General features: G+C 34.8%; 1 protein-coding gene across 1 annotated transcript in view; it reads right to left on the bottom strand.

The window, feature by feature from the left end:
* The window catches only part of sucla2 (succinate-CoA ligase ADP-forming subunit beta), a 53,513-nt gene that overhangs the window by 25,162 nt on the left and 11,361 nt on the right, over window positions 1-16,990 (bottom strand). The window contains exons 2-4 of the mRNA XM_039745242.1: window positions 10,440-10,626; window positions 5,226-5,325; window positions 3,321-3,483 (exon numbers count right to left, since the gene is read on the bottom strand). Coding sequence (XP_039601176.1) covers window positions 3,321-3,483; window positions 5,226-5,325; window positions 10,440-10,626 — 450 coding nt within the window. The remainder of the gene's footprint in view (window positions 1-3,320; window positions 3,484-5,225; window positions 5,326-10,439; window positions 10,627-16,990) is intronic.

Genomic DNA, 16,990 nt, shown 5'->3' with positions numbered 1-16,990 from the left:
CTACTCAAAGCACTTTTACATAGTGAGTGGGAAGCCCACAGAACAAAAATGAAAATTCTAAAATGCACACATCTAGAGGGCTATGGGCAAATAATAAATATGCAAAAAGCATAATAAATTGAATAAAGTGTTAATAATGGTATACCATATGCAGTGCATGCTCCTGAATTAATTAATAATTGAACTGGGACTGGACAATAACAGCTCCAGAGGTGCACAAAACAGAATTCTACAAAAGATTGTATGCCTAGTGACTTCCATGGACTAGCAGTTGGCTAGATTACTGTAATGCACTCCTCCCAGGGCTACCAAAAAAAGACATCAATCGGTTGCAACTAGTGCAGAATACAGCCTCTAGAATCTTAACTCGGAAAAGAAAATCCGAGCACATCACCCCAGTTTTGATGCCACTACCGTGATTACCTGTTTAGAATTGACTTTAAAATAGTGCTTATGGTTTACAAAGCCTTAAATAACCTTGCTCCATCTTCTATTTCAGAATGTCTTACACCTTACACTTCAAATTGTAACCTTAGATCTTAAAATAAGTGTCTACTTAGAATTCCAAGGGGCCTTCTGCTGTTATGCACCTAAAATCTGGAACAGCTTGCCAATAGGAATTCGCCAGGCTAATACAGTGGAGCACTTTAAAACACTGCTGAAAACGCAACACTTTCACATAGCTTCATCTTAGTTAAATCGTGATGCTGTGTATATTCAATTAATTATCGTTATTATTCATGGTGGCTCAGAAATCTGTACTAACCCCTACTTTTTCATCTGCTCTTTGTCTGGTTTTCTGTGGTGACGACCTGCGCCACCACCACCTGATCAAAGCAACATGATGTCCCTACATTGGTGGATTAAAGGCCAGAAGTCCACATGACCATCATCATCAAATTCTTCCATGAGAACCTTGAATACCATGAGGACTGATTGAGGTTATTTATGTGAAGTAGAATGCCTAGAGGGGGCTGGGCGGTCTCGTGGCCTGGAACCCCTGCAGATTTTATTTTTTTCTCCAGCCGTCTGGAGTTTTTTTGTTTGTTTTTTCTGTCCTCCCTGGCCATCGGACCTTACTTTTATTCTATGTTGATTAGTGTTCCCTAATTTTAATTATTTATTTTGCCTTTTTACTCATTCTTCATCATGTAAAGCACTTTGAGCTACATTGTTTGTATGAAAATGTGGTCACCTGAGCTGCGCGGCAGCAGTTCCAACCACTGCACCACTGTGCCTCCGTGATATCAAAGTAGAAAGAACACAGTCAGAGACGCGCAATCATAGATTTCATCAAAAAAAAGCAAAATGCCAAAATCATAGTCGAAAGTCAGAAAAATATATAGGTATTTTAAAGACATGGTGGTGTGCCATGATGTAAACCGCTGGCTCGTTTTATTTTTTGAAGTCGTGCTGAAGGCTCTCTAAACTGTCTGTGCTGATGCTTTTCACTTTTTATTCTATCAAAAAGATAAACATCTTATAAATAGTAATAAATATTTCATATACAATTGGGGGGCGGTCTCATCAATGTTGGATGTTACAGCTGCAGAAGACGTCGCACTGGCCTCAGAAAGCAATATGGGGCGCTGGTATCAAAAAACAAATTCTCCTAAACCAGCCAAATTATCAGTAAATAATCTGACAAAGAAAGGCAAATGCTGCAAATTCATTGTGAATAACTCTTCGGTGAAATTTGCAGATTAACACTATTCAAGAATATTTTAATTGCTTTCACCTGTCCTATTGCATGTTTTTCAGAAAATGCAACTATGGCTGAAAATTTACTAGCATGGATTGCAAAAATCAGATAAATCATCACCTGCCTATTAGTATCTTCATGTCAGAGAACAGATTTCTGCAACAGTCATAAAGCCACTATCTTACAAAATTACAATTTGAATGCATGTCTTTTCATTTAAAATAATAAACACAAAATATAATCTAAAGGCTGGTCATGTTAAAGTGTTAAAAAAGTGAACAGCACCAATAGCTCAGTTTTGTACAATAATCATGCTTTGTTAGAACAATCCCTATACCATAAAAAGAAAGCTAAAGTATATTTTGTCCCAATGACATACTGGCTATTATATTTTGGCTCACAAGGCTCTTTGCTTATTTTAAACTCCATACAGTAAATATGTATAGAAAATCTCATCTTATTTATTCTTCCAGTGTGCATGTGTGTGTTCACCCTGCGAGAGACTAGCACCCTTTCCAGGGACTGTTCCTGTCTTTCGTGCTATGCTTGCTCGGATAGGCTCCAGGTACCTGTGACCCTGCTCAGAATTAGGCTGGCTTAATATGGTATGGCACAGTAAACAGAATTTTTTTTACAATAAAAATGAGAGGGAAGTTGGCAAGTGAAAGTGTACAAGTAACTAGAATCTGAATGCAAATACAATAAACTCTTTTTACTCTTGTTGCTTACATAGAAAAACATTTTCTTAGGATGTGCTCATCTTTGTAACTGCATATCACAAAAACTGCTATAAACAAACAGGTTGCTATGCAACTCAGGACAAAACAAAAATGTGACAATGGTTTCTGTTCTAATAGAGTTTTTACACAAATGATAACCAACATTTGCATTTGTAAATATGTGCAAATCTCTTAGCCTTTCCATTTGTGAAAAATATACAAGTAGACAGTGAAAAGAAATTCACAAATCCATCAGTTTGCTGGACAAAGTGGTTAGTGCTACTCCTCTTCCACTGCAGACAAGAAGATGTAAAGTGTCCCTCACCATCATTATGAGGTAGCGGCAATTAACCACAATTACACAAAAACAGGGTCAACACACAGTATGAGGGAAACTTCACAACACTGCTAAAACTAAGTGAAAAGTTTAAATACGACATTATATGGAATGGGCAAAACTAATCTTGGACATTATATTCACCGATTGCCTGGAGATTCTGGTTTTATCTGCTAACCACTTTACAATCTAATAACTCAGGAATGGGATTAAACAAATACACATATTGTCAATTACCACATTAGAAAAATGTTTTTTTTTTTTAGAATAACAGAATTTTCTTTTATTTTTCTACCACCTAGATTCAACAATGCTTAAGTGTTAAAATTTATACAGATTTTACAGAAATACTTCTGTCAAAACGTTTTCATTTATTACCTAGTTGTGGTATTCAAAGTAAAGAAAAATTTCTAATACAGTGCACAGTCAGAACAGTCTTTGCATACTTATGTTTTAAAATATATATATATTTTTAATGACTATACTAAATAATTTAAATTCCTTTATAAATTTTATAAGTTTTAACATTGATGGAGTCGTCTTGTTTTATTTCTTTACTTACTTGAAATGACCGTTCCATTGTAATAGCAAAATAATACTCTCTCCTTGGGTACCGGCGCTCGCAAATAAACACTTGATTGCATATTCTACCCTTCTCTCCGGTTTGCTTTGTGAAAAGCTTCTTTCCAATCATTCTAGAAGAAATGTCTTTTACTTCCTCTGGACTAAGAAAAAAATGCGTGTTTAATCATTTAGCATGTTCATTAAAATAATACATTTCTTTAACAATAGCTTTTTTTTTTTTAAACTGATTTCACGCTTTGAAATATAACTAAAAAAGTTCAATTAAATGGATTGCACCTTACTGTTCCCTGACCTTAAACTGTCACACATGTAGGACTTTGCCACCAGAGAAGGTAACCCTTCATAATGAAATAGTAGACAAGCTGCATTGAGAACTCACATTATCCATTTAAAAAATTCTTGACCAAATAGCATTAATGAAAAATGTCAGTAAAATTTCAGTGGTAACACAGAAAAAGTTTTTACTCATTATATTTAATTTCATGAAATTCAATAAACATTTAAATGAACATTCCACAGACTTCACAACTGCAGAAAGAAATCTCCTCTGTAAACAGTGTACTGTAGTGACGATAAAAGCAAAGCAATCATGATATCTTTCAGTATCAATGACCACAGCCTGGATCTGTGACTATAATTAAATGTTGCCTGCCAGAAATGTCTGGTTGGGTGCAAGAACGCACTACTAAACAACTTCACATGTCTACTGTTCTCCAGTTAGGTTTAGGGCAAATTTCTTAAGAATGTAATACGTTTTAGAAATGAGAAAAGACCAGTCTATCAACCTTGTTTGGTTAGCTAATAGCCACATTTTCCTTTTCCATTATTTTTTAAAAGTTGTTAATTTCAGAACATTCCTTGCAACAAGTGAACAGAACGGCTTTGGGCTGCCTTTACTTAAAAGAATATAAATGTCTACATTTCCAGGGAATCACTGTGCTTGGAAGGTACTGGCATTCTTTCAACTTCCATGATAAAACGTCTATGGAAGGCAGAGAATGAATGTATATGGCACCAAAACCTCTGGACTGACCAATCTCAAATATCAGAGATGTTCCATCAGTGTCAGTATGCAAAATAAAGGGCAATGACTTTTTAGCATTATTAATGTATTTAATTTTTGAATAGCTAGAGTGTACTGTTACAGTCTTTAAAAAAAACTGCAAACTTAAAATTCAGACCAGGATGCACATCCTCTGTGCAAGACCACGTCTGCAGTTCCCAAGTATAAAGGTGCCTTTGAAAGGAGTGTAAAGTACTATCAGTCTATGTGAAAATAAAAATATCTTTTGAAAAGTAGCGTGTCACTTGCTAAAGTAAGCCATTAGGTCAGTAAAAACAAATTGAGCATTCACAAAATAAAGCAGAAAGAAGCTACAAATTCTGCAACTTTTAATGTTTCCAGTGCTATAAGTAATTTAGAAATTATTTAAAGTATATAGGAGAATGTGTGTTGGTTGTATGCAACTACTATGCCATTTTATATAAGGCACTTGAGCATTCGCAGACTTTGATATCTGTGTAGAATCCTGGAACCAATCCCCCATGGATAATGAGGGATAAATGTATTTTCTATCAATATACAGTATGTACTGTACTTGAATTTTTATGTATTTTTTATGTTAATCCATAATTATACCAAACGAAGGATTTTTTATTATTCAAACAGCAAAAGTGCATACAAGTGTTTAATGTGATTTAGGTCAGCACTATTTAAATTGATTTTACATAACATTAAAATAATAACAAGTATTCACAACACCCTAAATATATAATCATATAGTCCCACAGCACAAAACATTTCAATGGGTCCTAAACAAACCTATTACTGCATATAAGCTTAATCTAGGAAAGTATTGATGCCAGTTGCTGCTGCACTTACGAATAAGCAATCTTCACTCCTCCCTTAAAACCACCTTCAAATGTGCCTTTTCCTCTGCCACCAGCTAAGACCTGTGCCTTCACCACCAAATCTTTGGAACCTACAAATGAAAGGTCAAATGCTCAGGTTCACACATTTATATATAATAAAAAAAGGGTGTAAACTATAGCACACACCTTTTACAATCCATTGTAAAACAGATTTTACATTCATTGTTTATTTATAAAATTATTCATTGAGCAATACCAGCATATTCAAAAAGTAGTAAGCACAGTGATAGAATTTTTCAACAAGAAACTGCAGTCTAAAAACTAAATGTTTCCTTTATAATCTATTGGTATGCATTTTCTGATTTATTTATTTAAATGTTAAGAAGTTTTATGATAATGTTTTCAGCAACATACACTGCTGTCAATCTAATTATGCTGGCATTAAATTTTTACTATGAAAACTGTTGTGTATACGAAAAACATGTACAAGTCAAAAATGAGTTTTAATACTGCAACATCATGAGAAAACCAGAAGGCAAAATCTAAAAGAAGTTTAATAATGCTCATGTAAAAAAGGTACTCCATTAAAATTCTAAAGAATTAACATAGGATGTTTTTAATAAATACATGATGTTTGCTTCCATCATACAGTGCAAATCTGCTGTGAAAAGGCATGTATACTAATGACAAGCATTTTTGTGACTAGCAATAATATTAAAAAGCAAGTTCTGTTTTGACCAGCTAACCATAAAAATATATTGAACTAAGACTTCTATTTTTATACTATTAATGTATAATAGCCAATGCAGTAGCAGTAGTCTTACATACAAACTATAACCTGAATCTGTAAATGAGATTGGTATATTCTTAGAACAGTCCCCAACCCCAAGATCTTGTAAAAAGTTCCTTATATACTGTCCTAGGAGCTACATAGCACTAGCGCTGAGGTTATGGTAAACACAGTTTACTTCTCAAAACTTAAAGGAATTCTCCACCCCAAAATATATATATATATATTTTTTTAACTATACCATGTAGTTTGTAGTAAAGTCAAAAATGTTAATCTAACGTTTTCATGCAACCCAATGGTGACCAGTGCTGTACAAAAGCAAGAGATGTGGAAAATCTCCATGGAAAAAAGAAAAATTCACATTACTTGTGTGATAATCCACATGTCCATTATCAAGTTGTATGCTTGAAACATGAATTTTTTTTGATAAATTATTAATAACAGTTACTTCATTTAAAAATCAGTGTACAGAATAAAGTGGAAAGCATTCCCATAAAACTGTGCTTCTGGAATGAAGACTGGACTCTTGACCAATAAATAAAGAGAAGCAGTACACACAATAACTGAAAGGAACAGAGACATGTTATGTGCTGAAATTAAAATACAGAGGAAAAAAAAAGTAAAGCTGCAAATAGGACATGTTTAGACATCTGTGCACCTTATCAGTCAGTACTTCACTACAATTTTTTTCCTGTAAGAAGCTCCTGGTTGATTTTGAAGCTGAGATAGAACATATGATTTGCTGATATTCAATTTAACCCATACTTGTCATGCACCATTTTATGTTTGTTTTTTAGCCCATGTCAATGTGGAACTTGCACTTCCTTCCACATATGTCTATGTGCATTTACCTCTGGCTATTCTACTTCGCATCCACATCCCCAAAGACAAAAGTGGAGTAACATGTTATGTTTCTTTCTAAGGGCCAAAAATATTAATATTTTAAACAAAATCTTTAAAATCTTCCCAACAAATACCTGAACTGGAGGGTAAATCAAAGGCAGATAAAGCTATGTTTAAACATACTGTATGTAATGCGGTTATGAATACTATCACTATTTAGTTACACAATAATATATAAATTGTATTGGACATATATTTCACACGGACTAGTTATTTATCTACATTGTTTTTAAAAATGTTTTAAAAGTCTTATCTACATAAAAAGATCAGAGAAGAGGCCACTGAGAATTTGCACATACTTGTTCATGCCTAATGATTAAACAACTGTCTAATTAATACAGTTCTTTTTTTATCACCAATAAACCATCTGAAAAAATACCCCCTATCTATTTTAAGATTAAAAGAAATTACCTGATTCATAATAACTCCACGACCACTTATCAGCAGAACACCAGATCTTACTCCAGTGACACAGGTTTTTAGTGAAGTCAGACTTAATCATAGTGTTATCATCAATTTAAAATGTTTTTCCACATTTCAGTTCACAGATTCTAAATAAAATGTATTTATTGAAAAATACTAATGCATTCTAAAAAGATCCTCAAAAACTGTGTGGCAGAGTAGTACAGTGTAATTTGGTCTAGAAAGGGGACAAAAGTGATAATATACAAAGCTTCAAATAATATACAAACTTACAATATAAGTATGCATTAAATGGACACATTAAAAGTCAAATAACAAGAAAGCAGTTGTTTTCTATTAATGAATCTGAAAAAAACAGCACTTAGACAATACAAAGACAATTCAACCTAAAGAATAAATGAACAAGACAGTATTACAGTATGACTGTACAAATAGAATATATAGTAAACCAAATTGTCTTTTAGACTTTTTTTGAAATATTTAATGATTACCCATTATTTACAGAAAACATTAAATAAATTACAAATCTATTTAAACATTTCAAGATATCTATTAAGTAAAAAGAGGGTGGTCACGTTCACACTCTCCCAGATCTGACACAGCTGCTTTCAAATACAGATGTGCTATAACAGACGTGAACTCAGATGAGGATGAGGGTTCTACATCGGAGAAAGAGAACAGAAGCCCTCCCCGCAAGAAAAGTCCACTCACACATAAGAATAAAACAGCTGCACCAGGCATAGAGGAGAAAGATGACATCATTTGACAACAGGCAACAGGTCAGGCATCATCCTAGCAGTGAATCCGACACATGCATGTCCTTCAATGAAACAGCAAGGCTTACAGAGCTTGCCAAGTTATTGTGCAAAGTTCCGTTTGTGATTATGTCTTGTGATGGACTTTATATAAAAAGCATTTATATGTTACTTATATAAAAGCCAGATCGAATGTTGTTTACCTATATTTATTTACTCATCTTTCTATGGCATAAAGTCAAAGTAGACTGCAGAGCTTTCTGTGTTTGATCGACATAGGCTCACACCCAGATAAACAAACTTCAGCTGGGAGAACTTTTTGCCCAGGTTGAGCTGTGGTGGGGATGGGACAGCAGGCTGCTTCCTGCTTGTGCTAATCGGCACATTTGCAAAACAAAAGACGCTAATGGAGGGGGGCGAAGGAATTTGAGGTGGCCCGAGTTTTTTCGTAGGCTACAGGGATTCTAATGTTAAATCTTGATGCTCATGTTAGTTCCTCATCTCATTCTTATTTTTATTATATGATGATTATATCAAAGCTAGGAACAACAGTACTGAATGCAGATGTTTAGTGCATACTTTTATTTTCTCTTGCCTTGATTATTGTAATTCTTTATTTACCTGTTTAAACAGGACATTACTGCTACATCTCAGTCTATTCTAAATGCTGCTGCTAGACTGTTAACCTGCTCCAGTAAGTGGTCTAATATTATTCCGCTTTTATCGTCTCTTTATTGGTTTTTGGTGGAATTTAAAATCTTAAAATTTTTTAAAATTTTAATAATCATCTATACAGCTCTGCAAGGTCAAACACCACAATATATTTCAGATTCTTTACAACATTATACTAACAGTTATCCATTTAAGTCATCTAACCAGGGCCTTCTTATTGTTCCACGTTCTCGGCTAAATGTCTTTATGTGTGCACTTTCATTTCTTAGGCACTGTTTGTATTTTTAAATTCATGTTGAATAGTAAGGTGGCTCTGCTCAGCCGTCCACATTGTCACCCTATGCCACACAAGTTATACCAATGCTGGGTTCAAAACATACATGGATTGGACAAAATATGTAGGTCTGCTGTTTGTTTAAACAGTCAGCAATGATTAATAGAATATCTTGAACAAATTTAGGGATTCTACAAATATCTACCACATCTCTATTTGAAGTCTCAAAAACAGCACATCTCCAGGTCAAAGCAAATGTCTGGTCACCCTTTATCAATTCATTGATCTAATTATTTTTTGAACACTATATCAATAGATCAACTGACTGTAATGTGAAAAAGAGGGAAAAACACAGGCACATGCTGACTTTCTTGAATCTGTGTGATGTTTTCTATCCCTTGTAGACTGTGCCATTTTAAGAATACATTACAATTCAAGCATCTTTTAAAGGGGAAAAGTAGGAAGCAGTCAGGGGAGGAATGGAACATTTTACGAGTGCAGAGAAAAAGCCCTTGAGAGCAGAGCAGGCAGAAACAGGATGGAATTTTGTTGGGAGTAAGAATGAGAAAAAAAATATTACCCGCACACATCTAACACAAAGCAAAAATATTTTCCATAGCCAGCATTCACTGAAAAGGACTGCTTGAAAATACAGCATCAAGCAGACTAACATATGTGGTGAGAAGAAACTTGCAGCAACTATACAGTTTTGCTTTTTTGCTTGGAAATGTTTTCTTACTTTGCATATATGGCATAATACAGAACAAATTGTTCAGATCAAAACAGTGTTATTGAATTTTGCATTAAAATGACTTCATATGCCAAGTTGTTTGTTTAAATCATATAGTTGTACTTAATTAGCTACTTTCATTTGTTTGAGTTATGTTCTGCTACACTGTTTAGTTTCCAAATAAAAGGAGCAAGCAAAAAAGACAAAGGGCAGAAAACACCAACATTATGAAAACACGATCATTAATTTTAAATTAATGTTGCTTAACTGTAGCATAATAATTAAACCATTTGTGAATGATTATAGGTGTTAAACATAACAGATTTCTTAAAGACTACTCTAGAAGCAGTATTTTAAAAAAAAGTGAAATGCAACTGCACCAACACTACTGCATTTTTATTTTATTGAACAAAAAAAATATTTTACATTATTGTCTAAAACACAGACAACATCCAATAAATAGTTGCAACAATGTGAACCACATGCTAAATATAGATCAAACTAAGAAATGTAAACAATTACTATTGATAATAGCCATAACAGTAAATTTTAAATATGTCAGGATGCATGGTGGATTATTATTTTAAACAAAAATGGCCAACACTTTGTAAATGTTTTGCTTCAAGGTTGCTTCCTGGAAGAATAAACATATTTTTAATTCAGTCCTTCCTCCTTACCCAACTCCTTGGCTGCCGAAAAGGCTTCCTCTGGAGAGTTAGCAACCATTCCCTTTGGTACAGAAATACCGCATTCTTTTAACAGCCCAATGCTCAAGTATTCATGAAGTGACAAGCTTCTATGTTGTTGCTTCTGGTGCTTTTGATATCCATTCTTTGCAAATAACACAGATGGTCCCCCAAGCACCTAGTACAAGAATACAATGAAAGTGAAAGCAAATAATAATGTAATGAATATACTTTTAATACATATTTTTCAGTTATTTACACTAAAATGGAACACTGGGAAAATGGACTTAAAAAGCAACAGACATAAAAATTAGCATGACCACCTGATTACAAATCATTGTGTCAATGAGAGTTAGGTCTGTGTGTCTGACTGTAACTATAACACTATTGTTAGCATTGCTACCCTGGGATCTTTAATTGCCAAATATCACATAATAGGATATTATTTCAATAATTTAGTTAGAATACTATATTACCATATTTACCATTTTTAAATATTAAGCATTGTGATTTAATAGCATTACAAAATACAACAGTATTGCATTTTGTAACTGGCTAAATATAAAGGGTAAGTCTGGCATTTTTCAAGTCAAAGTTATTTCTTCACAATCACGGAATATATTACTTTGCCACAAGAAACATTATTCTAAAATGAAACATTTTTAAAATAATTAGCGCTCTAATACATTCTGTATTGTTATTTTACATAGATTTCAGAGCAAGTTGTATGCTGAGTAGGGGCATGGTGAATAGAATACATATGAGTTTCATTAGGGATGTAACAAGAACCAATTTGTTAGTACCAAGTCAATGTCAAAGTTCCAAAAACTAATGGTACTTTTGTTTTTTTACAGTATCAGTAGTATGACTGCAGGAACCATACTTGTTATTTATAATAAAAAAAAAGGCAAGGCACACACATTATCTCATCATTGCCATTTATCAATTTATCAGTTCAGAAGCAAATGTGTAATCTTTGAGAGCAAAGTGTTACCAATCTGATGAAGTGCATTCCTTTAATTTGTATAGTCATGAATTTGTAAAGAGGATTAATCATTTTTTCATAGTGTCCTACAAAGTACCAATAAATAAATGGAGGCATTATGTTCATTCTCCGATTGTAATGAGCACATCCCTCCATGTTCTAACCACCATACACAGTCCAGGGCTGGGGGACCTCACACATCCACAGTTAGCAGGTCAAGCAAAACAGCATACTGCACCGCTAACTATGAATCTGAAAACACTGAATGCGTGTCATTTCTTTGCTTTTTCAAGGCAAACTAATATTCATTGGTATAACCTATAAGTGACAACACAGGTTATAATTGAATTGTATGTTAAAGAATGCAATGCAGTCTCACAGTTCACATTTATTGAGCAAAGGTAATGACAGCCATGTAATTTCAAATTCTGGTTTTGTACACACGCTGGCAAAAGCAATAACGTCTGATCACTCATGTAAGAAATCTTGAAATGGCAAAACAAAGGCTATATTACAGAAGATCTGAAATAAAGGATTCATGTAAAACTGACAAATTTGATTTTAAACTAGAATCCTTAAGCTTGGGACAAATTAAAAAAAAGGTAGGGACATTTTTAAAAAATCAAAGCCTCAAGATTTTGTGAAATTAAATATATGAATTAACACTAGAATCCCTGAGGCCTACAAAAAACTTGTAATGCCGGCCCACCTTAAATTCCCTCGTACCTCCTCAGCAGCATCTTTTGTTTTGCAAATTTGTCGTTCAGCATAAGCAGTAGGCAGCCTTCTATCCCATCACCCACCAATGCAGCTTTAGTCATACACAAAGTTCTCCCAGCTCAAGTCTATTTATCTGGATGTGAGATGCCTTGAATTGTATAGGGTAAATAATATATAGCTGTTTCGAATACATACATTTTGTGTGTGTTCCGTGTGTACAATGATCTGTGTAAATGTAGGATGACAGGAAATGTGAGGCAAGAAATGTTGAAAACATAACTAGAACAGAAACTTTTTTCATGTTCTACTAATAATTGGCAAAATGCTGACATGAAGTGTATAATGTGTGAAGACTGAAGTCCAAATATCAAATAAACATTTTCAAAAAAGACAGATATAACGAAACAAGTGTGTTTTTTTTTTCTAGACTTTAAACAAATTAAATGAAATTGGGATAGGGTACAACACACACACACGTCTGCTTGGCTGGTGCAGAGGTAAGAACTGCTGTCTCCTAATCAAGAGGTTGTGGGTTTGATCCTGGGTCCTTCATGCATTAACTGTTGTAAGTGGCTATTATTATAACTATTATAGAATAAAAACATACATTTATTTGAGTCTGTAACAGCCAGTGTAAATTTATTAAAGATGCACCTTTCTTTTTTTACACTCTGCAGTTTTTCTCCATGCATAGGATGATTCCTCAGATTCTCTTTACTCATTTTATTACCCCACTTTCTTTAATGTAAAAGCAAATATTCCTGTCATCACTCTAATTCTAAAAGGTTCAGGAAGTTTGGCAGCAAAATGACATGTTTGATTTCACAAGGACTGTAATCCTTCATGTAAATGGGCTCAATTAAATTACCATACTGTGAAGAAAAGCAGGTTCTGGAAAAAAAATAGATATCAGCTAATTTATCAATCACCAATCAAATGATTTGGGGTGAAAATCACAATCAATAAAAGCATCATTGATTATAACTAAGAAAAACCCTTGACTTTCTTCATTAATCTTAAATCTGTACAAGGGAAGCTGAAATAATAAGGATGATAATGCTTATATAGCACCTTTCCAATAAAATCCCTCAGCAGTCTTCCCAGAGTGGAAACAATATATAATATACATTTTGGAAAATTATTAAAATGTAACTTTTGATTGAGAAGAATCATTAAGTGTGTAATAGGGCTGTCAAAAATTAAATGAAATAAAAACCATATGAAATTTAAAATATTTCTGAAATTAAACAAATCTGACTTTTAAATTTACTGAGGATACATAAAGGTAAGGTACCAAGAGGCACATATTGACCACTAAGGTGCTGTTTTCACTATAAATGATTGAACTTTTAACCTAATTAAAAAAAAAAAAAGTAAGCTATTTAAGTTCTAAAACACTGTGAAGTTCATGTTAACTAACCATGGGAAAAGACATTACGTGTGAGGCTTTGTATACTTTTATTTTTAAGGACATCAGCCTTCTTTTCTTTTGCAGCTCACAAGGTGATAAACATTTGCCAATTAGGGCAGGAGCAAACAATGTGTCTGCAGGGGCTTGTGAACATTACAATGTCCAAGACTGAATTTAACTGAGCTGTCCTGCTTCCTATCTTTCTTTCGGACTACATTACACTGTTAGCATGGAGAACTCAAAATTCAGTATTGATCAGTCTTAAAGAGTTCATGAGACATTGAAAAACTGTCCTAGCCTGTATTATGCCAGAATAACCAATTTCTGATATAATAAGGCTTGAAATATGCATGTTTCACATTCATCCCTGTTTTGGCTGTAATATTCCAAAAACCAAAACAACCCAAACACTAAACTTAAATGTGAATAGATCATTTAATATTGGCAAGACATAACAATATACTAAGCTTTTCCATAATAAAATTAATAAGAAAATGAATCTAATTTCAGATTTCTTATATAAATTGTGAATTACTTATGTTTTACCTTTTTTTTGGATTCTGCATCTGACTTGGACTGTCCATTAAGCAAATAGTGGAGATCCACCTACAGTCATGTGAAAACATTAGGACACCCTTTGAAAGCATGTGGTTTTTTGTAACATTTTTAATAAATGGTTATTTCATCTCCGTTTCAACAATACAGAGAGATTAAAGTAATCCAACTAAACAAAGAAAACTGAAGAAAAGTCTTTTCAAGATCTTCTGTAAATGTCATTCTACAAAAATGCCTATTCTAACTGAGGAAAAGATAGGACACCCTCACATGTATTCCCTCTTAAATTGGCTCAGATCTCACACAGGTATATCACACCAGGTGCACATAATTAGTAGATCGTTACTCTGCATGTTGAATGAGGCTTGCCCTATTTAAACCTCAGACATTTAGTTTGGTGTGCTCCTGACTGTTGAAGTGAGAGTGAGCACCATGGTGAGAACAAAAGAGCTGTCAGAGGACTTCAGAAAAAAGATTGTAGCAGCCTATGAGTCTGGGAAGGGATTTAAAAAGATCTCAAAAGATTTTGAAATCAGCCATTCCACTGTCCGGAAGATAGTCTACAAGTGGAGGGCTTTCAAAACAACTGCCAACATGCCCAGGACTGGTCGCCCCAGCAAGTTCACCCCAAGAGCAGACCGCAAGATGCTAAAAGAGGTCTCCAAAAACCCTAAAGTGTCATCTCGAGAACTACAGCAGGCTCTGGCTACTGTTGATGTAGAAGTACATGCCTCTACAATCAGAAAGAGACTGTACAAGTTTAACTTGCATGGGAGGTGTGCAAGGAGGAAACCTTTGCTTTCCAAGAGAAACATCGAGGCCAGACTGACATTTGCCAGAGATAAAGTTGACAAAGACCAGGACTTCTGGAATAATGTTCTTTGGACAGATGAGTCCAAAATTGAATTATTTGGACACAACAGCAGAGGACATGTTTGGCGTAAACCAAACACAGCATTCCAAGAAAAGAACCTCATACCAACTGTGAAGCATGGAGGTGGAAGTGTCATGGTTTGGGGCTGCTTTGCTGCAGCAGGACCTGGTCAGCTCACCATCATAGAATCCACGATGAATTCTACTGTGTATCAGAAGGTGCTTGAAGAACATGTGAGACCATCAGTTAGAAAATTAAAGCTGAAGCGGAACTGGACCATGCAACATGACAATGACCCAAAACATACTAGTAAATCAACCAAAGATTGGCTGAAAAAGAAGAAATGGAGAGTCCTGGAATGGCCAAGTCAAAGTCCAGATTTGAATCCCATTGAGATGCTGTGGGTGACTTGAAAAGGGCTGTATGCGTGCAAGAAACCCTCAAACATCTCACAGCTGAAAAAGTTCTGCATTGAGGAGTGGGGTAAAATTTCCTCAGACCGATGTTGAAGACTGGTAGATGGCTACAAGAACCGTCTCACTGCAGTTATTTCAGCCAAAGGAGGTAACACTCGCTATTAGGGGCAAGGGTGTCCTATCTTTTTCCTCAGTTAGAATAGGCATTTTTGTAGAATGACATTTACAGAAGATCTTGAAAAGACTTTTCTTCAGTTTTCTTTGTTTAGTTGGATTACTTTAATCTCTCTGTATTGTTGAAACGGAGATGAAATAACCATTTATTAAAAATGTTACAAAAAACCACATGCTTTCAAAGGGTGTCCTAATGTTTTCACATGACTGTATTTCACATTAGACAATGTAAAAATTTGTGGGTGAAAATATGCAAGTGCCTGTATGACAGTGCTGTGCAGTACACTGGTAGAAATTTGTCAACAAAGAGTAATTGTTGTGATCATTTTTATTGCGGTACAAGTGATGAGACAAAGTATGAACATTGATCTTTCTTAGTGAAAATATATATACATCCATCCATTATCCAACCTGCTATATCCTAACTACAGGGTCACAGGGGTCTGCTGAGCCAATCCCAGCCAACACAGGGCGCAAGGCAGGAAACAAACCCTGGACAGGGCGCCAGCCCACCACAGGGCACACACACGCACCAAGCACACACTAGGGACAATTTCGGATCGCCAATGCACCTAACCTTCATGTCTTTGGACTGTGGGAGGAAACCGGAGAGCCCAGAGGAAACCCACGCAGACACGGGGAGAACATGCAAACCCCACGCAGGGAGGACCCGGGAAGCAAACCCAGGTCTCCGTACTGTGAAGCAGCAGCACTACCACTGTGCCGTGCATATATATATATATATATATATATATATATATATATATATATATATATACACACACACACACACACACATATACATACATACACACACACAGAGAGTAATTCTTTGCTATATCTTATATGCTTCAACTTTCGCGGCTTCACTCTATCACAGATTTTATATGTAAGCATATTTAAATACAGGTGCTGGTCATTAAATTAGAATATCATGACAAAGTTGATTTATTTCAGTAATTCCATTCAAAAAGTGAAACTTGTATATTAGATTCATTCATTACACACAGACTGATGCATTTCAAATGTTTATTTCTTTTAATTTTGATGATTATAACTGACAACTAATGAAAGTCCCAAATTCAGTATCTCGGAAAATTAGAATATTGTGAAAAGGTTCAATATTGAAGACACCTGGTGCCACACTCTAATCAGCTAATTAACTCAAAACACCTGCAAAAGCCTTTAAATGGTCTCTCAGTCTAGTTCTGTAGGCTACACAATCATGGGGAAGACTGCTGACTTGACAGTTGTCCAAAAAATGACCATTGACACCTTGCACAAGGAGGGAAAGACACAAAAGGTCATTGCTAAAGAGGCTGGCTGTTCACGGAGCTCTGTGTCTAAGCACATTAAAAGAGAGGCGAAGGGAAGGACAAGATGTGGTAGAAAAAAGTGTACAAGCAA

Source organism: Polypterus senegalus, chromosome 2, assembly GCF_016835505.1.
Source record: "Polypterus senegalus isolate Bchr_013 chromosome 2, ASM1683550v1, whole genome shotgun sequence".
Lineage (NCBI taxonomy): Eukaryota > Metazoa > Chordata > Cladistia > Polypteriformes > Polypteridae > Polypterus > Polypterus senegalus.
The sequence above is the reverse complement of the archived record's forward strand: the minus strand, read 5'-3'. Positions and strand labels throughout refer to the sequence as shown.